The sequence below is a fragment of the Anser cygnoides genome, chromosome 2 (assembly GCF_040182565.1).
Source record: "Anser cygnoides isolate HZ-2024a breed goose chromosome 2, Taihu_goose_T2T_genome, whole genome shotgun sequence".
NCBI classification, from domain to species: Eukaryota; Metazoa; Chordata; class Aves; order Anseriformes; family Anatidae; genus Anser; species Anser cygnoides.
The window spans coordinates 109,602,501-109,622,909 of NC_089874.1; the positions used below are offsets into that span (position 1 = coordinate 109,602,501).

At 43.5% G+C, this 20,409-nt stretch overlaps 1 protein-coding gene across 10 annotated transcripts in view; it reads right to left on the reverse strand.

The window, feature by feature from the left end:
- The window catches only part of MTCL1 (microtubule crosslinking factor 1), a 104,269-nt gene that overhangs the window by 47,713 nt on the left and 36,147 nt on the right, over window positions 1-20,409 (reverse strand). For 5 of the 10 annotated variants that reach the window (XM_066992775.1, XM_066992770.1, XM_066992773.1 and 2 more), the window contains exons 4-5: window positions 4,937-4,996; window positions 2,716-2,793 (exon numbers count right to left, since the gene is read on the reverse strand). In XM_066992775.1, the coding sequence (XP_066848876.1) occupies window positions 2,716-2,793; window positions 4,937-4,996 (138 nt within the window). The remainder of the gene's footprint in view (window positions 1-2,715; window positions 2,794-4,936; window positions 4,997-20,409) is intronic. The other 5 variants (XM_066992772.1, XM_066992776.1, XM_066992778.1 and 2 more) reach the window with 2 other exon arrangements.

Below are 20,409 nucleotides of genomic sequence, written 5' to 3' on the forward strand. Positions count from 1 at the left end.
GTTGTCTTTCACAAGCACCATTTTGTTACAATTCCTAATAATGGCAACCAAATCCAGAAGAAAACATGACTGATGTTAACTGTTCACCCAGATCTGCCTATTAGAGAAAAATAATAAATTACAAAACTAATTATGGCTCAGCAATCTGAGGAAATGATTTAATTTCTAAAGTACACATCCTTGCACATTGGTGTCTTTTATGTTACTTAGATTAATTTCTCCTCATCCTATTTAAATATATACTAATTATAAATTGTCTTCATTTCAGCTGTTAATACAAAAACAGACAGAGAAGTAATTGATTGTATATTTCTGAATTCAGTCAGCTTTCCTACTGATTCTGCTTGGTGCAGGATGCGACTTTTAAATCTTAAACAGCAAAAAGGTTATCTTACATGGTATTAACAAGACATGGCTAAAAGACAGCCAAAGTTTCTATTAATATTCTGTTTTCAGTGATAACCAGGAGTCAAAAGAAAACTGCAGTCAGTTGACTAACTGAAACTCCCGTCATTGTGTTTCTGGCACCTGTAATGTGAGTCTTCTGTGAATGCAGACAAGATGCATATAACTGACTGCAAGCAGAGCCTCCAGGAGACGGGCTTTTTTTTTGTCTTCTCACATACACACCTCCTTTCCACACTATTACAAAACACATGTGCAAATTACTTTTCTCTTTATAGATCTACCTTGTAAATTAAATATCGCGTTAGAATCTTGCAAAACTCAATGCAGCTTGCTCTGGAGTCACTCTGAATGTAGGTTGCTCTGGTGTAAGATTAAAACATCATCTTTGGTCGGGACTGCACGATACATTACCTTTGTGTTTTCTGTCATCACAAATCAGCTTATCCCTCCTGCTGTAGGCCTCGCTTTTAGGGAAATACAGAAACTACAAGGAAAGTTACGTCCAGACCAGTGCTGCAAATCAGCACTCACAGGTGGGGTGATCACTTTATTTATTCTTTATTTCTTTATTTATCTGTTAAAAGCTTGGCAATAATCACATCCGACATTTTCCTTATTATGTCTTTGTGATCCAGCGTCCTTCTCCATGCTTGTTGTCTAACATTGGCTGCAAGAGCCCGACAATCAGTGCCACCACCTGCAGGCAGCTGCACCATTCCCGTGATGATGACCAGCCTGCCTGCACACCTCGCCCATGGCTGTGAGCGGTAGGGGCAGCTTCTCCCAGGAGCTTCTCCCGGCTGTATTTCAGTCAATACAAATAGCAGTCACTGCCTCATACTTTGTCTCATACAGAGACAATGCACTGAGCATTTTGAAGCTTTTGAAGAAAAGGGAAGGGCTTCAGTGGATTTGGTGTCAGGCCCCCAATGTTTTTTCTCTGCATCACTGCACAACTCAAACTCAGTGCTTCCATGGAGTTAGCATGTTATTACAGCAGGACAAAAACAGTTAACTATTCTTATAATAGCAGTTCTTTATTGCTAGGCTTTGTCTATGAAAAAAAAAAAGTATCGCATTTATAAGTTTTGTCTTTTGCAAGAGCTGAAACAAACAAGATTTTTTTCATTAAACAAACACAAGCTTCATAGGAAACAACAGAGCTGATGAATGTTTATCTCGCCTACTAAATATGGATCCCATCTGGAAAGGTGAGAAAGCTCTAGATCTTCCCTGCTTCTCTGCCAGGAAACATGACTACTGAAACTCCCATTCCCCAGACAGCTTTTTTCCAAAGGAAAAGAATGGTCAGGAGAGATTCATCAGCAAGATCTAAGCATGCCAGAAGGGTAGGACCCCAACCTTCATGCATCTGTCCCTCTGAAACTTTGTGTACAGAAATATCAATCATTTCTTGATCAGTTGAAACCAAGTGGAAACAGCAAGGGGGCAAGACCCACTTAAGCAAGTAGAGTTTTGAAATACAAGGCAAACTAAGGTGAGGCCAAATCACAGAAATTAGGAATAGTTTGTTACAAGTTAAATCACAAATGAAGTGAAAGCCAAAAATAAAATAAAAAAGTAAAAAAGAAAAAAAGGAGAAAAAAAGGAGGAAAAAAAAAGGAGAACACAGTCTTTACATGATTCTGTAGGAACAAGAGGCTCAAATCCCAAGGGCTGAAAGCTGGGCTATGGCACAGCCTGACTGTATTTCTGTATTTCACATCCAGCATGTGGACACTTTCCTAAAAGGTGTATGTAGGGCAGACTGTCTTGAAAGGAAAGAAGGAACAACAGTGCAAAAATGTTCAGTCATTAATGGTGCTAGTCACTGACTTAAAGGATCATTAAGGATAAATGGGAAATTAATGATTACTGGTAGTGCATATTTGGATGCCATAGCACCACAACTCTGTATAGCACTACAGAGGGATGTTAATGGGGAAAAAAAAAGGCAGAAAGAAAAAACCCAGATTCCTCCCTAAAGAGTCTGCAGTCTAATTTAGGCAAATGTAGAGTGTTGAGATAAACAAATGAAACTTAAATGAAAGAAATGAACTTAAATTCATTATGCGATGTAAATGATGTGATGAGAATGAGGAGCTGATCAAAAACTCCCAAATGTGATATTTCTTTTCTGGCAAGAAGACACAAAGATAGATAGAGACCACCACCATCTCCTCTACCACCACCGTCTCAGGGGACTGCCAGGCAGAAGATGGGTAAGCGTGTTGGGGTTGTGAGTCTGACGACAGGGCAGTACGACCAGCACCCAAGCACCAGGTGAGCACCAGCACTCGCTCCTACCTTGCGCTGGAGAACCACTTTTCTCTGTGTTTTGCCTGGTGCCTGGTACTTTCCGAGAAGCTCCATTTTGCAATTCTGCTGAATAAAAACTTTTTTCTTCAATACTGCTAGAGGTGGGTAAGCACGACTAACAACTCTGCTTTTACATGACTTCAAGACAATTAGTTTCACGGGAATTTACGCTGTGCCCTGCAGTGGATGTGATACTCTCACTAATTTTCATGATGAGCTCCCAGTACATAAAAACACCGGTCTTGCCGTATGTTATACGTATCTGTAAGTATGCAGATGCACAGATTTAAAGAATCTAAGTCTGTGGCTGCTTTTCAGTCAAAAAACTTGTAATGGGGATTAAAAAAAAAGACAAAAAGGTTCCTCCCGTTGGCTTGAGTAAGTCAAGCCTTCATTTCCAAAGCTGTTTAGCATTTGGCCTAAGATGTCTCAGTTTAGGTATTTGAACCTCTTTTAGGTATTTAGGGTGGCTGCCCCTGAAAAGCAGCACTTCAAACCTCCCCGGCTGTGTCTGTACTTACCCTCTAAGCCCTACCCCAGGACCCAGAGGCTGCTGAACCAGGTTGGGCACTTGGTATGGTGCACTCTGGTCTCAATCAGCATGTAACTCTGAGCAGATAACCAGGTTTGGAGACTGCTCTGTCTAATGTCCTAGAGTTGGGAGAGGGCTAGGACATGCGCTGAAAGGCTAGGACATGTGAGTATGCAAGATTGTTTCTCCATCCTTCCTACCCTAAAGAATTGCTGAAGAAATCTGGACAGCCACTTTCAAACACAAATCCTTTGCTTGCGTGATGTATAAATATGTGTGAGTACGGTGTAGAGGTTTTTATTTTTTCCTGGGTGGTTTCTGGGATCACTTCCTCATGTTGTGAGTGGTGCAGAGCTGACCCACGGTTACCCCATTAATTTTGTGAAGTCCTTTGTAAGGTTTTCAGAGGCAAAGTAGAGCTGCTCCTGTGCTCTTGAGTTCCAGTGTCTGGATTTGAGTGGGGAAAGCAAGCACATGAATCTATTTTCTCTGCACTTCTCTGAATTTCCATGAATGAGGAAAGGAAGGACAGTGCCTCCCACAAACCCCAATGGACCTGACCATGCCTTCATGTATCTTCACTCGTAATTTCCATGTGCATATATCTCATAGGTACATCTTACATACTTACAGGAAAACAAACTTTCTGACCTCGGTGATAACTTAAATAATTACTCATAACAGGCGATGCAGGAAGAAAGCCTCGTGCCCCATTTTAAGGTCTGATTCAGTACTTGTCCTCGCTCCACAGGGATGCTCGCTCTGTAGTGCCCCAGGAATGGAGGCTGCAGCCCCCAGGCTGGCCACCCCCACCCCTTCAGCTGCACATGGAGCCCATTTCAAGTGCAGCACGTTCTAATTTATTACAGCTATTATTACGAATCAATGGGATTTTAAGACTCCATCGACTCTGAGAAAAGCCATACGTCTCGGTTGCATGCACCGAGCCTGCCAAAGGGGCAGCAGGGGAAGCTCAACCTTTCTTTAGTGAAGATAATGATGCCACTCTTGGCTCCTTTCACAGGGAGATGAAACACTATCCCCATCTCTCTGTCTATAAACAGTAACTGTGTGGGTACTGGGAAAGGCTTCAACTCCTACCGTCAGCACAAAGAGCAGAGGAAACAGTGCAGAGCGCTTTCCCGAGGAGGACCAGCCCAGAAGACTTCAATAAAACCAGTGTCCAAAGGCAGACAAAGGGTCCAGCTCGGGCTCTGCCCTTTATCCGAGCAGGGGGAAGCCCACTGTCACGAGTGGCCCACCTGATGTGACAGAGGGCGAGCCCCAGCCTGCGGCACGGGCCTTGCTGCAGCCTGTGAACCGTGCTGGCTGCTTCGCCTCTTGTTAGTGCAACAACTTGGGCACCACGTACAAATTTAGCCAGTCCCTAAACTGTGATCCAATTACTGTGTGAGGCAAGGTCATTTTCCTTTCTCGTAGGAAACCGTCTGCCTGGCCCTGCTGATAGCGTGCACAACGAACCCGAGACGCTGCGTGGTTTGGAGACCATGCTTGCGTCCTAAATTGCTTCTACATTATCTCTGGGAGGTCTCAGTAGATTAAGGCCTAATTGCACTCTAGTTAATGTGCCCGATGGCCCTGTCAACACCCATAGAAAGAAATTTTGAGTTCAGCCATGTGATTTTGCTACAAATTGCACGTTCTTGAAAACCGTACCTGGGTGAGTGTTTTTTTTTCTTTGTGCATTTCTCTGCTGCCTCTTCTCTTCAGGGAACTCTGAAACAGAAGTGTTGCTGGGTTATTGATAAGCTAAGCACAAAGCCTGCAAGTTTGGCAGAGCTCACCGCCACAAAACTAATTGAGGAGAAAGTGAGGATATTCTCCTGAGCAGCGAGGGATTTAATTTTTGTTATTAATCACTGAGAAAACAAGATGATCAGGGCCTTGTCACTGGATTTTCCGGTGCACAATATTTCCCACACACAAAACAGAAAGGAATAAAATCAGTTAAAAGTTCACAGAGGCAAAAAAAACCCCTTTTCTTCTCCTCTGGACCACCACAATTTTTGGCAAAACTTTCTTTCAGTATGGGGCAATGATTTATGTTTGATTAATCCAGGGCAGAAGTCCAAGAATGTTACTTACAGTGGATGTGAAACACATTGTGGAAACCTCAGAGGAAAGCACCACAAAAAAAGGAAGGTCACGCACATTAAAGCTATGTGGCATAACATTGTTGGTTAGTCCTTGCTAGCGAACACGCAAGGAGCCCAGATAAAAACCAAGAAAAGAAAAAAGTCATTCTCTTCATGTATTTCAGAATTTACTACAAACATTTGATTTGCTTGGCATTGCAAATCTTCACACCACTTTATAAGCATTTTTTTAAAGACACAATTTTACATTTAAGACGTGGAAATGATGTCATCACCCCTGCTCGGTTTTCCGAAACCTCCCACCCTCAAATGGAAACGCACAGCTTTCCTCAGGAGGGGCAGGTGCAGCACAGCCACCTTACTGGTATTTGCACTAATTCTCTCAAGCTTGTGTTTCAGGACCAAGCTCAAACCAGTGTGACCTGGATTTATTTAGAAATGGCAAAAATTTGACTTGCGTAGGTTGAAGTATGTTAAGTACCAGAGGAGAACAGCAGATGTTAGGCAAAAAAGCAGGAGGCTGGAAACTACAGAATCGTCTGAATTCAAAGCTGGCTGCACTGCTTTGTTGGCACCCAGAGCTTCAGCTTCCCTTGAACCTGCCCCATACACACAGGAGAAGGAAATATTGGGTACTTCAACCAGCAGTGCCTCCCCTTCTGCCAGCTCCAGGTCCCTTTTGCAGTGGTTTAGGCCACTGCTTCTAATATGGCTCTCAGGGGCTTGTAGCACTTTTGGGCACAGAAATTATTTGGCATGCTTACCCCTCCAACAAGCAACACAGCGGGCTTCGGCACAACCCAAGAGAAAACAGTTGTTTTTTTTTTTTTCCTTCAAGAAAGGCAAAGAAAGCCTGAAGGGTGACAGTCCCTAATGAACAACCCAATGGCCTCTTTCATTGACTACTTCTATTTATATTTGCTCTATGACAGACAATTGCCAGCTGAGGTGAACCCAAAGCTGTCACAGGTTCACCCACACTGGTGCCAGCTCCTTCATCCACGGAGCAAAATACCCCTGTCTGCACCCTACCTTAGCCCAGGGCTGCACTGCACATTTTCAGGATGCATGTGGAGCTTACAGGTGCGTAAGTGAGGATGCAACCTTGTACTCCTGAGCTCAGCTAGGCGCAGTAAACGGTCTGCAAAACTCGAGCCCAGGGAAGAGGAAGGGGAAGGAAGGAAGGAGAGGCATACTGCTAATTAATTAAGCCCATTCTCATGCCTGGCCATCAGCTGGTGGAGAACACGGTGTGAGCTCAGGGACACAGACACATACCATGCAAATCTAAGCAAAAGCTTTCCGTGCCTCTGTTGTTCCTGACTGTTAAGCTATGCGGCTACTGCGAATTATAATTATGGCACGCTAAGACAAATCTCCTCTTCTGGTCTTTGTTATACACAGTTAAGTAGTTAAAACCCATTCATACGCAGCACCATATGCCCAAGACATACTACAGTTTGTTTTTGCTAATCTGCTCTCTACTTTAATCTCATGAATTCCTATAACTAATGAAGCTGAGTAAGAGATATTTTTTTTTTTTTCTGGATACTGAAACAGTTTAATGAAAAAAAGATTTTAAACACTGCAAACATCATATGAAAACCTGTTACACAAGTTTAGCCAGGATAAACAGTTACTGTTTCCCCTTTTTCTGTTTTCAGTGTGGCATTATTCTGGAAACAGAGATGCAACTGCAAGCAGCCACCAGCCACGGTACCTGCCCTGGTACACAAGACAGGTCAATACAGCTGAAAAGCTGCAGGTACAACTCTGCCCTCATATCCATTGCTCTTCTGTGTGACTTCAAGCAAGAGTACCACAAGCGAAAGGATGTCATCTGGTTGTTGCATTCAATTAGCAAGCCCTTGGTGTCACGGATGAGCCTATCAGTTTCTGCAGAGGCCTCCATGCACTGCTGCAGCATATCAGTACCAATCATGCTGGAGATGCAAAACCTTCTGTCAAATCCTAAAAACTTCTTGCTTTTACTAAGACAAAAAGCTACAGTTGGAAGCATCCAACCTGAGAAGCTAGGAGGATGGTGGGTTGTGGTGTGCGACGGACAGTAATACAGCCTTTGCTCAGTTACAAGGAAGAATACTTGGAGAGTAAGGGAAATGGAAATAAAATATAAGTAGGAAAAATGCATGACATGATGAGAAACAGGCAGGTAGTGATCTGGCTTTGGGAGCTGTAAACTCTGTTTCTTGCTGAAAAAATGGATTTCACAGATCCAGAGTAACAAGTGTTTAACATAATGCCACAGGACAGGGCCTCGCTTTGTGCATTTTCACACCGACCTGCTCGGATTTGCGTAACAGCCTTCTGATCAGTGCTGGGCTGGGAGATGGCCCTGTATTTCCATAATGCAAGGACTCAACTTTAGGCTGACTGCAAGAGAAAGACTGCAATATCTACCTCTGGCAGCTATCAGTGGACGATAGGGAGAAACCTCCGCTGGTCAATGCAGGACTGGAAACAGAGGGATGACCACGAGGGGCTACCCAACCAAAAAACCCTATACGAGAGCAATGAAAGATCTCCAATGTACCACTGTGGGACTAGGCTGCACGTGCATGGGAAACGCCAACCAATATAGCTGATATTTCTGTAGGACTGAGGGCAGAGGGTGCCACTGCAAAAAGAAATAGGTGGAAGGCACCACAGGCCTAAGTGATTTAAAATTAAAAGTGGTACAGTAGAGGAGCATTTCTCTTTGATGTGCAGGAAGGTGGTATCAGAAGCTGATATGAATTAATGCTGTGAGGAACATTTCTGTGCTACCTTTTATAATCAAGAGACCACCCAGAGTTGGCCATCTATTAAAAAGTATCTCTGTGGTGGTTGAACAAGACTTTGTTAGTCCTTTGGTTAAAATCGGTGTCTCAGGAAAGAGGTTACTCAATGAATATTAATAAATTGCCTGGTGTTTTAAAAGTTAAGCTTCCCCAAAAGATCATTGGATGTAGTGAGTACAGTATTAACAGCAGGAAGAGACACAATTATTTCCACTTTCCCAGAAGCCTAGCGATGACAGGAAGAGACCATTTTCATCTTTCAGTGAACTCTAGTTTTAGCAGATCTGAGAAGAGTGCAGCAAAGTGAGCAATGAGAGCAAGGAGAGAGTGCGACAACACGTGGGGGACAGCAAGGGGTAGTCAGTACACTGGAATTAGAGGTTCAGTAAGACGTTGAAATAAAGCTTGAGCTAAGAGGAATCATGAATGTCAACATAAGATATGCCCCTAGTTTTAACACTGAGGTAAGCACTGGGAAGGCTGCGAATAGAGCTGTGGACAGGAGGCAGGCTACAAATACTTGGAAAAAAAGAAGAGAGAATTTAGAGCCTGTTGGAGCTACTGGCCTGCCATTTTATTCACTGCTACCAAGAGGAGCAAGTCATTTTGGGTGCAGTCTGGCATCTGCAGGCAGGTGTGGGCTTGCTATCATATGTGCATCAAACTGAGCCTGCAAAATCAAGTAGTTGGCCACTGAAGTGACAATGTCTGCAACGTGAAAACAGAGGCTGGCTTGGAAAGCCTGGCCCGAAGGCCACTTCTGCCACTGTGATGTGTGAAGAACTATGCACGAGCGTTACTGTGGCTTATGAATTGTATAAATAATGTTCTCTCCCTGCGCAATGATGGCTTGCTACCGATCGCTTTGAAATGGATTATCACAAATTTCATTTGCATTCATTTGAAAACACTGCCTGCGAGAGATCTGACAGTACTTCAAAAAAAATACGCATGAGTGACCAAACCCACTTCCTCTAAATACACCAGTAGCTTACCCGGGCTGCTTTCAGCTTACTGATGTCTATAAGGTAAAAGCCTAAGAGTTGCATGTTGGCATTCCCCAGCGAGAGCTAACTTCAGATGTTGAGCCCCCTCAGGTCCAGCAATGAGCAAAACATCCAGTGAGACGTAACCTCTGCCCCACAGCATGTGGATGACTCTAAAGCCTGGCCAGTCTACCGACCCCTTCACAGCAGTTACACCCCGCCAAGCACCAGTGATTTAGATGAAGGCAACTCTGCTTGGCAAGAATGTGAGTCAGAAGGAAAACGGGCCCACTCGCAACATGCTATCAGAGGGGGGACTTATCCCCACGTAATGTAAAGCAGTGTTCGTTAACTGCAGCACTAATTGCTGCTCAGGAAGGACTCACTGCTGATGTTTTCTGGGCACCGTGCTGGACCACAGGGGAAGGTTATGGCAGAGGGTGACAAAGCCAAGGGACACTACTCTCAAACCACTAAGGAGTAAACTCTTTAAAAATGCCCCACTGTGCACCTATTTCCCAGTACTGCTACTCATCTATTTGAAAAGGAAGCATTTCCCATTTCTGCAGCAACATACTTCTTTGTAATGGTAGGATAGGGTGGCTTCCACTCCATCTTAAGGCCTGATATATCTCTAAATACCAGGTGTACAACTGGAATTTTGCTTAGCTGCCATCCCGCACTTCCATACTACACTGGCCACTCAGTGACAGCACGGCGTCAGGTTTTCCATGTGGGCTGTCATACATATCTACGGGGTGGAACTGGAAAATACAATGAAATCCTAATCACTTTTCAATTGCTGTAGGCCCTTGAAAAGAGTATCTCACCAAGCCCTGATAACACAGGGCTTGACGCAAGCGATCGGTATCTGCATTCATCCCCATGTGTGTTTCATTTACTGGAAACCTCTAAATGCGGTGATACTCATCATTCACATGACCTAGAGAAGCAGGCCATGTCTGAAGTATCATAAGCATTGCGGTTCAGAATAAAAGCCACCCCTTTTGTAAAAAAAGCAGCAAAGCAGAGCAGCTTTCAGCACCAGCTTAAATTTCCCTAACCATTCTTTACCCTATTGTGCTAAGCTTATGAATGGGGGCTTTGGAGGAGTCTCTTTCTTTTGCCTCTTACTACCAGCGCACGGCATCAGTTGTCTCTCGCGGCTTCCCAGCGCCTCTTGCATGTGGACTGATCCCCTGGTGATACCAGCTGGAGGGGTGTTTGCAAATAATTCGGTGTGACAGATCGGGGAGGTGCTGCGGAGGGGAAGCCCGGAGGCCTGGCTGCCGAGAGGGCAGCGTGTGGGATGGGAGAGGTGGCTGGGCCGCCTCAAAACAGGCTGCTTCCCTTAGTATTTGCCCTGTGGAGGTTGACGAGGGGACCTGAAACCAATGTAATCAGCTATAATAATATGGTAACTACTAAATTATCATTATAGTAATAACAGGTAAGCAGTTATAGCACAGTGATGTAATAGGCGTTATTAATACAATAACTGAAATCCTGCAACAGACAGCTGAGATCCCAAACTCTGACTGGTGTCATTGTCTTATGCACTACTGCTTTTGTTAATAACTTCTTAAATTCATTAAAATGTATTTTAAAAGTCCCTGTGTGAAAGTCCCTCTTTGTTTGGACATAAGATACCCAAATTACATCACACCTGCCACAATATATAAAGGAAATTTTAACATGCCGAGACCAGACCGGCATCAGCTGAGCCTCAGCCGCTGAGCATCGCCCTGCCCCTGGCCCTGCAAACGGGACATGAGCCACATCAGCTTGCACCCTTTTGGAAAGAGCTCATTCAGGAGCAGGGGCATAATCCCAGAGGTATGTGCTGTGCTGACGCTGACTGAGCTTGCTGGTGTTACAGTGCAGCAGGCAGCCCGTGAAAACGTGCCGGGTGCTCTACACACACACAAAGAGAGCTGCCCTCTCCTCCTGTGTTCCCTGAAAAATGCTTTAAAACCCAAATCCTTTATGAGGGGCTGCAGCAAGTGTCCGGCTGCCCTGTTGCAGGCCTTCCACTGGGAGCAGCTGAGCAGCAGTCAGCCAGGGCTGGATTTACGACACTGCAGGGGTAGTGCTCAGAAAGGGGACTTGGAGTTTATGTTTCTGAAGGAAGACAACATAAGAGCATTTACTGCTGATCAATGCACACGTAGCATCACATTTCCTGTAACAGTTGATCTATTATTGGCGTAAATGTATTTTTTTTTCAGAGGACTGAAACAGTGGTATGCATATGGAGACAGCAACCTGCTCTCCCAATTGCTTGCAGAGATAGACTTCATCCTTTCCCTGCCACCAAGAGCATTTGAAAGCGATGCTACATAGCTGATGGTCCCAGTTTCTGACCAGGTTTCAGTGCACTGGAGAAGCAAAAGTTGAGTTTCAGGGTGATGAGGTGAAGCAGAGAGCTGTGGTTTGGACCATGCTGTTAAAGGAGAGGAGGGGAGCCGGGTGAAGCTCCAAGCTCTTACAGGGTCGGCAGGTTACTGCAGCAATTTACAGTACCAGGAGAGGGAGAAAACACACAGCTCTGAAATCTCTGTAGTGCCCAGGGTATAGGTGTAAAGAGAAAATTGCACAGAATTGAAAAAAAAAAAAGAGTATTTTTAGAACTTTTAGCAGAGAAAGATATACAAAGCTGTGTAGCATCTGCACTTTCTGTACTAATGGATCAACAGCTATAGGATTGTCTTCGTCATTGGGGATGGAAAGAATTTTTTTCCATGAGCAGACAACTATAACTACAAGTACATTCAATCGCCCCTGGATTAGAGCAACTTGCTGTTTCTATAAAGTATTAAATAAAATTCTAAAGAAGCAGAGAGATTAAAGGCCAACTGAGATGCTCTCCAGTGAACATGGCCCAGATAGGCCTTGTAATCCTCTGTTGCCCATCTATTATTTCGCACTGCCCTCAGAAAAAGGGTTTCTATTTTTCATCTAGATATAACAAAAAGATGGCAAATGTATGCAGTTGTAACCGATGACAATTTTGACCCTCAGATAAGTGTTACCTGTAACACCCATTCCTATATAACATCTGATGCACGTAACAGTTTACCGACAGGTGATGCATCACCCCAAAGACACGCATATTCAGCGTACCATGGGAGTAGTCACAGTTCGAGCACAAAAATATGAGTTCTCAAAGAAAAAACAAGGCCATCAATTATACAAATAAAATTCAAGCTTAAGTTACCATCACAGGAGAAAAGTGTTAGGCTACCTAGGATCCCAATTTCAGCTGGAAATGGCCAGTAGGGAAAGAAATTATTAATTAGGAGAGATGGTATAATTGCAAAATCCCCATTTTAAGCTCTCTGACCTCTCGGAGCAGCTCCTAGGGAGGTGTACGAAAGTGTGGGGTGGGATAATGCTCCTCGGTCTGCTCTGTAGACCCTGCCCAAGACACTCAGCTTTCCCAGCCCTCCCCAGCGCATGGGGAGCTGATCTCTGGGGGAATCAGCTCCTGCCCATGGGAGGAATTTGCTGCTTCATCTTTACTGGTATTCAGCCCTTCCTAGCTGCATCCTACGTGGGGCCTAGCTGCTGTACTTCCTTGGGATACAGACTTCCTTACCAAACATAACATTTTATCTGCGGGCAAAACAGAAGAGAAGACGGAAAGCGGATGACCCGCTCATACTCCCTTGAAACCACAAGATTAGTTTTACCAGTCCAGACCACTCCAATAGCAACAACCCCAGGCAACAACCTTTATTCAAGCAACATATTGATTTTAGGATACAGGAATAAGAGACTTGGATCATCGCCTCTTATATTAAGTTTTTGTATGAATCAGACATCAGAAAAATTGACTAGGACATCTTTGCTCAGACACATGCTTTGTCTCCTTGCTATGTATTACTCCTCTGTTTTGTTTAGTCTAATTCAAAACATCCATTCCCTGTGTGGGGTGAGCTGCTGGCACACAACTGTGGCTGGTTTTCAGGAGATTCTTCTGCTTAAGAAACCTCATGCCCTCCAGAAACTGCAGGCCCTGCTAGAGCAGTGCAGGAAAGTCACCATAGCCAGGACCAGCCCTGGTCTGAGGCAGCAGGCAGCAAGGGATGGCATCTGCACCGTGCTAGGCTGCTCGGGAAACATTTCTTCTCCTATTTCCTAACCTTTCAATTGACTGATTTTGTAACCCTAGTCACGTTTTACATGGTATTTTTATTATGATAATTATTATGATAACAAACGAAGAGTGACAGCACTTGGTTTTGACGACTTTCTCTCAAAGACTATAAAATTATGCCCTTTTCTTTGCACTTTTATGTACCTGCTGTAAAAGGCACATTTTGCTGAGAATATGTATGTTTCTTCAATGAAGTGGAAAAAACCCACTACAGCTATCTGGCTTGTGATGCTGCGCACCCAGGCTCAAATACAGAATGAAATAAAAAAGCTGAGCAGCGCTGTTGCCTTCACAAGATCCTGACAGCTGATGCCAGCTGCTGTGTCCTAAGGTTGAACCACGCACCAAAACACATAAATTACAGGGAAGAACTCAACTGATCCCATCCGCACATTGTATTGATGCTGCTGCCTAGTGAAAGAGGTGTCTGAAGACGATTTGAGACGCAGCTTCTGAAAAATAATTTTTAGACAGTAACTCCAAAGTCCTTCTGATCTCTGGGTACTCGGCATGCTGAGGTACATCAGAGCAGGAACATCCTCGTGTGTTTCGTATTTGATTTGCCTACTACAAAGAACCTCTTCATATGTGGAAAACCTTGCAAAACACTCAGGAAGAGTGAAGCTGCAATGGCGTGCTCCTGCTGGGGAGTGCAGGCTGAGAAAATATTCTGGGGAAATACCTTTTTATTATACTTATTGGCCCAAAAAAGCCAAAGAGGCGAGTTTTTTTACTATAAATCAGCACATGAAGTACAGGGATTTAACCATATACAAATAGCTAAGTAACAGATTCTACTGAGGAATATACTTCTGTGCCAAAATCACACCAAACTCCATTTTCAACGGTTTTTCATTAACTTCAGCAAGTCTTGGACTAGGGCCTCAGGCAGTGCAAGCTGAGCCTCTGAAACTGAAGCTTTTAGGAGACCAGACGACATGTCGCAGATGCTGCAGACAGGTATCTAATGGCCACTGGTCCACGACTACCGTCGCGCTGCTGTGATTAAAAGTAAGTCAAGCAGGGATGCCTGATAAGAGGACATCACCAAGTCACGTCACGAAGCCCTACTAAGCCCATCAGGCAATAACACAAACCGGAGTTTGTTTTGCCAAGCCTGAAGAAACAGCAAGTGCAGATTCTCTGGGGGACCTGATAACCTTTCCCCTCTTATCTCTGACCAGCCACCGGCCATCGCGTGCCAGGCACGGCGGTGCTGCAGGGATGTTGTGCTGGGTGCTGCCCCAGCACCCCTCTTCCCACAGGGTCACCCTCACAGGGGTCCCCAACAGCAAAATTACACCCTGCTGTGAAGCAGAGGCATCCGAGCCCCATCGATGGATCAGCTCCTGACCTGAAACATGGCAGCTCGCAGCAAAATAGGATATATCCTAGCCCAGGAGCAGAAGATTAATGATGATGAATAACACGTATGTGTTAGAGTGAATAATGGCAGCCTGCTGGAGGGACTGCCAGAGACCTGCAATTTTTTTTCAGATCATTATTTCTCAGATGACAGAAACTACTGAAATGGGAAATTCATGCACTTTTCATTTTTCTAATTGAAATGCAAAAACTGTTTCTCTCCACCACTGAAGTCATTGGTCACTCTTTTCTCTCTGCATCTTCATCCATCTGGAAAAAACAGCTCCTTGCAGGTAACCTGCTTCTCAGCTGAGAGCCCACCCTATCGCAAAGGGTGCCACAGTGTCAGTGCTTAAAATAAGAGCACAAACAGTTCCCTTAATGATGCCCACAGAAGATAAGCAGCCAGGCGCTGCCCCTGTCCCAAGCACTCCGCGTGCTGTGGGGCTGGACCAGGGACAATGCTGGAAAAGTTCTTACTGACCACCCCAAATGCCCCGGACAGCACACAATTTCCCGGTTTGGCTTCATTATTTTCTCTTTATTTTGCATGTAACAAATAAGAATTTTGAATGCATTTTCATTTACATGGGAAAACCTGAGAAAGCTGTTTGTGCCCCAGAAGGAGACCAAGGAACTTTAAGCAAAATTAGATCTAGAGTTAGACAAAATAAAATTCTAATTGAGATAATTATTTTAATGACTTAGAACTAAAAATCATTTGGATGAGTCCTCTTCAGGCTTTCCCTATTAATCTCCCTGTCAACATAAAGCCGGCATGCCTTGACCAAATTCTCCCCTTATAACAAAAACTAAAAGGAAAGCTTGTGGCAACCCTAGATTCTAAGAGGTATAAAGTATCAAGTTTAATAGAAGGCATATGCTTACTTGAAATACCCTCCCACATTAAAGTAACAAAATTACTCATGCTGTAGGAATAACAAACCTTTGATTCTGACTGGTGCTTAAAGAAGATAATTTGTTTTTTCCTTGTTTTCTGTACAGCATCATGCATCTGTATCATTGTATCACTTGTTGCTACGATTCCAATAGTGATTTGCAGACACTGCAAGATGAGATCAGTAGGCTCTACACTCCTTTTAAACGATTCGGCAGGGATTCTCTTTGAAAACAAACTTTTCAGAACATCACTCACCAGTACTGAGGCATAAAAGAAAATAAAAATAAAATAAAATAAAATAAAATAAAATAAAATAAAATAAAATAAAATAAAATAAAATAAAATACAACCACTATCCCCCCAAATAATAACAATAATAAGAAACCCAAAATTCAATAATCATTTTTATTTCTACAGAGCAACGTGACTATATAGTATTCACAGCTCCTTAGGCTTAAAAGCTGTGCTGCACGCACTAATGCAAGTGGTTCATTGTTAGTCATGCAAGGCATCCCACTGGCCTCTCTTCAGTGAGGGCTGCAGAATCACAGCCCTATTATGGTCAGGCCCAATATTTATGCACACTTGTCAGATTTCACACGGCCTGTCTGAATGACATGCTCTCTTTTGGCCCTGCTTTTCTCCTCTTTAGGCGCTTCTTTCTTTCCTTTGCCCTCTAATGTCTACGTTGCTTTTCATAATAAGTGTGAATTTAACCAGGGAGCCTCTCAGCAAACTTGCATATACTATTTCTCAGTGTTCACAGGGAATCCTAGACATATTCATTAAGACCCCGGGCAAAATATTCGGTCACACAATGAACCTGCAGTGGAAGGACACTTGCTGGCAAGAGCTAAAGAGCTGAGCGCAGGGTAAGAGCTGAGGCAATGGAAGAGACTTTTCAAACTTTGCAATTATGGACTGGAAATAGTAGCCTGAAAATACTCCAGGCTACCAGCTGATTGCACTTCCACGAAACGCTTTAAAAAGCAGCTTTGAAAAGCTTTCCTCTGATTCAACTGCTATTCCTCCAAAGTTTTTCTTTTCAAACACTGCTCCCCGTAGAAGCCAGGGGAGGCGGATTTTCCTAAGAATAATAAGGCTTTGATAGCCAAAGCGCTGGACACCGGCCACAATGCCAGGTGTCCCCCTGGGCTGCACAGAGGTATGGACGCCTCCACCACTGTGGCTGCACTAACACGTTCCCGATGCAGAACGGTATTTCTGGATGTATTTCACAGCAAGAAGCTGCACAGGGTCTAATGCGGGAATAATCCGCAGAAGCAGTGTTTTCCTTTCGGCTGGATTTTAACAATGAATGCAAATGCATATAGGCTTTTATAGGATGAATGTTTCTATTCAAATCCTTGGATTCAAAAGCCTTTTTTTTTCTCAGCCACTGATCATGAAAACAGAACCTAAAAAACAACCCGTCTCTTTCTGAATCAACATCCCGGCTACAATCGTGCGATAATGTCACCTAAGGGGTTAGTCTTTAAAATCATCTCTTTTACTTGGATATTTCACTTGCCTTTAAGTGAAAACAGAGTAATCTCAGTGTAGAAAATCCTGTGGTTTTGAGGTGTTTCTTAGGACACTAGCTTGAAAGTATCCTGTCAGACGGCTGCTCCAGGTTAGAGAGAGGCTGGCATTTCCACCTCTTCTGGAAATTTTTAAGTTTGCACTTTTATTTCCTTATAATCCCACCCTTGCTCTCCTCTTTGGCAATGTGCCATGAACAGGGAGATCAGCTGAAATTTCAGAATCCACTCAAGTCTCTTTGTCCTTTCCCACATGCTACTACCAGCGCATTACAGTACCTCAAACAAGAAGGGATAACTGGCAACAAAGTGCTCCAGAGCCTGGAGTGCTGATGTAAATTTGTCCAAACCACAGAAGTTTTACACCCTACTATGCTTGGATGTTTGTGCATACGTGCCTGGATCTTTGTGCAGAGCTGTAAAAAGTTGCTAAATGAAGAAAAAAAAATTAAATAGATTTTTCTCTTCTTCATTACAATTGGATATTTATGATGCAAACACTCCCTAAAATATGTGGGCTTTCTTGAAAAGCCTTGAAGAGGCTGCACAGTCAGCAGAGTCCAAAAGTTCAGTTGTAAAGGTCAGCAGACATGTAGAAAAAGAAAGAAAAATGTCCTGGGACTATCCCCACTTTGGAGCAGAACAAGTGGATTAATTTGTGAGAGAAATCACAATTTAGGTTTCTTTAAAGCTCCACTTCCACCCCATACAGACAGATCACTGAAGCAGCAGATGCAAGCACACATCTGTGCTTGCAAGAACACCAAGTTCTAGTTTAGCACCAATTTTTGCACTGCCTAATTTCTGGACTGCAGTTTGCCCACATATGCATCTCACAGGATTGTTGCAAGGATTAAGTCTTTGCCAGGATTAAATATTTAAATCTGGGTTTGAAATGTTCTGCATATTATACGTAGAATAACAGCTGTCATTAAGGCCACTTGGTGATTTTCCAGGCAATAGAAACTGAAAGATCAGCTGATAGCTACCATGTAATATCTTACATTGCATTTAGAAAAACTATTATATTTGGATAAAATTTGTGCATAATTTGGCATAATTTAAAACACAGGCAGGTATTACAAATAAATGTACCTCAGCTGATTTCACAGTTCCACAAATAGCAGTCATAATTTATTCTTCATTTCCCTTTGCTGTTACCACACACTGCAAACACATATGTCATTTCACGTTATGGCAGCTATCCTGGAAAAGAGCCAAATTCAGCATTGGTGCTAATAGGTGCAGCCTGGCATAAGCCAGCCATGACACAGATGCTTCCAACAGAGATGAAGTCGGTTCAGAGCTCTGTCGAGCCAGGAGTGTGCCAGTTTTACATCCGTATGATGAATTTGTGCAATTCTGCTCCCCTATTTAATGCTATACTGCAGATTTCTTGAAGACGGAGAACTAAATCAAAGGTGGTTGTGTAGAGAAAAGGCAAAAAAATGCAGTATGGGTAAGATTTCCTGAAAAAGTCAACGGCCAGGGTTATAGCTCTGAAGGCCTACTTCCGGACTGACCCTACAAAAGGGTCCTTCCCTTCATCTGGAAGTGGATATAGTCTATAGTGGATAGTCTAGCCTGGGAAAGAAAAGGTCTATGGTCTGGAAACCCACATTAGGGAAGACTCCAAGAGGAGATCAGTTGTAAGGTCAACATAGCGACAAAGGCAAGAGCGACCAGGGACTTGTGTAAGTGAAGAGTGTGGCATGACAGCAGCAAGAACTATCTGGCAGTAGGAGGCATTAAACACCTAAAATAGCCTTATATTTGGAAATAACACTCTCACCAACAATTACCTAGGCTACTTAGAGTCCTCCACCGCTGCTGCTGAGCTGGTCCATAAACAGACTAGCTGCCCCGTGTCCTACCAGTTCTTCCAAGCCACTTCTGGAGAAGCGAGGGAGCGCATTATTCAAACACATCGTTTGGTAGGGAAATGTGCCGTCTCTGCTCTCTGCAAACGCCTCTAACACGCCGTGTAATCTCCACATCACAAGAATAGCAAAACGCTCTTCCTTCTTATCCGTGGACCAAAGTCTGACATCAATCCCACGCTGGGCTGGGCCCTCGAAGCTCTGGGTGGATTCCCAGGGGGTTTCTGCCTGGGAGTTGATTGATTAACCTCCTCCCACCTGACAGAAGGAGGTGGATGGACGCCAGTGGCTCTGAGCTCTCCTGAATGCTGCGCAATCACAGGATTCAATTTAAAGTTCCTAAAGACCAGCAGTCAGCCCCCCAGACACTGATCTACCAAACAGTAGGGTGCTCAGCTACAGAATAAAGGCAAAGAGGGAGAGGGCATTTCAGGAGTCTCTTGCTAATGAGTGAACCATCTGTCTGTCTTCTTTGTGAAAACTGGCTATTTATTCTGACATTTCCTTTTCCCCAAACGCATTCTCTGCTGATGACCTTATTATTTTAAAGTAATGTAATTTAATTTTAATGCTAGCACTTGTCAGGGTAGAAAAAAAATAGCACTGAAGATATCTGTAGCTATCTTAGCAACTGGAAAAATAAAAATGTGCAAGGCCAATAAGATAAAACAGATGCAAACTATCCAAGCCATGAAGTCCTACCACAAACAAGCCTCGCTGGTAATAATTACACTCATTTAAAGAGAACCATGGCCACAGCTGTGAAATGAGTGACCAATGCTGAATTCTTCATATGGGGTCATTCTTCTATCACAAATGAAAAAACGCTGAATATAAATTAGAAAAACTGTTGGCAAAAGCTTATCATAAATACATAAACTAGGACAGAGTCTCCCTAGTCTGTCTTACTCAATTTAGGTCTCTCAAAGGAATGGGTCCATTTCAGGACAGCAGACTGTCCTTGAATGCCTGTAAATGTGAACACCATTTTAGCAGAAATGTAAGAAGAGGATATGGAGACTAATCAGGTTGTCTGTCTATCTTCTGATATCATGTCTCTGATACAGCCAACACCAGCTGTTTCAGAGAAATGGGTAAGAAGCCTTGTAGAAAGTTAATAGGGATAGCCTACCCAGCAAGGAAGTCTCCTTACTTGCTATTCTTACCAGCTGTAGACTACTTTCAGATCTCAAATATGAAGTTTTATGGCCCTTTTAGGAATTTCACCTAAGATTAATTGTCTGTTTTCAAGCAGTACCATTACAATCCCAAATACTAGCAGAGAGGCAACGTCTATGCACTTATGGCAGATATGAATGCTCAAATGTGAAAATACTAAAATGTGAATACTAAAATGTGAAAAAAAAAGAAAAAAAAAAGAGTAAAATGAATGGCAAAAT